Source organism: Rhagoletis zephyria, unplaced genomic scaffold, assembly GCF_001687245.7.
Source record: "Rhagoletis zephyria isolate East Lansing unplaced genomic scaffold, Rhagoletis_zephyria_1.1 Rzeph_scaffold_08286, whole genome shotgun sequence".
NCBI lineage: Eukaryota > Metazoa > Arthropoda > Insecta > Diptera > Tephritidae > Rhagoletis > Rhagoletis zephyria.
Window position 1 is genome coordinate 19,416 of NW_016165366.1, and position 2,114 is coordinate 21,529.

Below are 2,114 nucleotides of genomic sequence, written 5' to 3' on the forward strand. Positions count from 1 at the left end.
TTTTTGGAGTATTTGAGAGAAAGGTTTTGAGGAAGATTTACGCGCCTTTACGTGTTGGCGGCAACGAGTATCGCAGATGATGGAACGATGAGCTGTATGAGCTTTACAACGATATGGACATAGTGCAGCGAACTAAAATACAGCGGCTCCGCTGACTTGGCCAAGTCGTTCGAATGGACACCGACGCTCCAGCTCTGAAAGTATTAAACTCGGAACCTGCTGGTGGTAGCAGAGGATGAGGGAGGCCCCCACTGCGATGGAAAAACCAGGTGGCGAAGGACTTGGCTTCACTTGGCATTTCCAATTAGGGTCAGTTGGCACAGAAGAGAAACGACTGGCGTGCTTTGCTGAACTCGGCCAAAATCGCTTAGGCGGTTACAGCGACAAAGAAGAAGAAGTTAGACGCTCTCTACCTTTTAAGTAAATTAGATCATTTTCCCACTGTTATACCCAGAAAAAGGTTCATTTATCAATCTACTTTTGGACCGCTTTCGTGTACAGTGTTTGGAAAAGTTAAGAAAGATTAAGAGCTCAAACTTTCTATTGTGTGTAATCGACGGCATGCAACTAAATTTGACTTTAATTTTTAAGAAACTAATAAAAACTATAGATACTAGGCGCTGAAATTTGTTCCAAGTGTCCAATTTTTAATATGCGTCTTGAGATCAAACAAATACATAGTCTTAAGCCGACCGGTAGGTGAAATTTTTTAGAGGCTCTTTGTTGGCATAAATACCCTTTGTTAGATATTGCTAGGATGCGGGGTACAATTTTCTCTACTTACTTAAACATTTAAACTAAAGCCACACTTACCTAGCGGCGCGAAGTAGAGTAATCGCCTTTTCGAATTGTTGATCACGCAAAAAGCGATGCAAACGCGTCATACAGTCTTCCCTGAAAATAAAAGAAAAGAAATTTACATTTCAATTTTAAAATAAAAACATGAAAGGAAAATCAAAATTAATCTAAACTGCGCACAGAGCGCTTACATATATACACATGCCTATGTATGTACAATGCATGTATGTATCTATGAATGTATGTATATACTATACACGAAATGTGAAATCATCACAATACCCACGAGTATTGCACATAAGCGCATCCTAAAGGAAATACAACAATAGGATATCAATGAAAAAAAAACTAAAAATAAAGCGCACATACACAACAAAAAATATTTAGAAAAGTTCAAAGGATTATAGCAGACATTGAGGACATGCGTGTTGAGTAAAGGTATACAATAAGATTATTGCAAAACAACATGTAACTACATATATAGATATAGGTGTACTTACATAAGAACGTTAGATATGTATATACACTAGGCGACAAATGAAAGTGCACACCTCGTTCTAATATAACGTTCACAATTATTTTCATGAAAAATTGTTTTTTTATTAATTATACCGTGCGGCAAAAACAAACAAATTTCAAAACACACGAAAGAATCGATATACTCACAAAACTAAGGGCCAAATATAGCAAAATTTCTTTTTTTAATTTTTCGACCTGACGTTAGGATTTTTTTCAAAGGACTTTGAAATTTTAAATATCCGGTTAATTCAAAAAATTATTTAAAAATTAAATCAGTGCAATGTGGAATAACAATATGGGTACAAAATAAGACAAAACATTCTGTAGCATTTAAATACAGGAACGCTTTTTGGTTTACAAGAACGAATAGGTATTAAAAATGCGCTTTTAATAAATTTAGTCTTTTTAAGTTAATAAAGTTTACACGACGAAATTCCTCAAACAATAATTAAAAAATATATATATATATATATTGCAAATTTGTAATGGACATTTTGCATACCCAGTCGTCCTTGCGCTCCAAAAAATGTATTACTGCACACGGTGGGCAGGAAGCGAAGATAGGTTGCACAAAAATGTCGACAAAATCTGAAAGCAGGGTTGTATTTGTTGATATCTTAAGGTTAAGAATCCGCTTAAATTGAAATCCTAGCTGCTCCTGTTTTAAAGATATCCACATTTTATATACTTCTGATAGGATATATTTGCAAAAGAGGAAGGCGTACTTCTCGATAATTAGAGCATATTTATACGAAAAGAAATCTCATACAAATCTGTTCCCCTTTTTTAACTCACTA

At 35.0% G+C, this 2,114-nt stretch overlaps 1 protein-coding gene across 1 annotated transcript in view; it reads right to left on the reverse strand.

Annotated features, from left to right (window-relative positions):
- Positions 1-808: 808 nt before the first annotated feature.
- The window catches only part of LOC108374937 (protein timeless homolog), a gene marked incomplete at its 5' end in the record, with an annotated part of 6,593 nt that continues 5,287 nt past the window's right edge, over positions 809-2,114 (reverse strand). The window contains one exon of the mRNA XM_017630996.1: positions 809-894. Coding sequence (XP_017486485.1) covers positions 810-894 — 85 coding nt within the window. The remainder of the gene's footprint in view (positions 895-2,114) is intronic.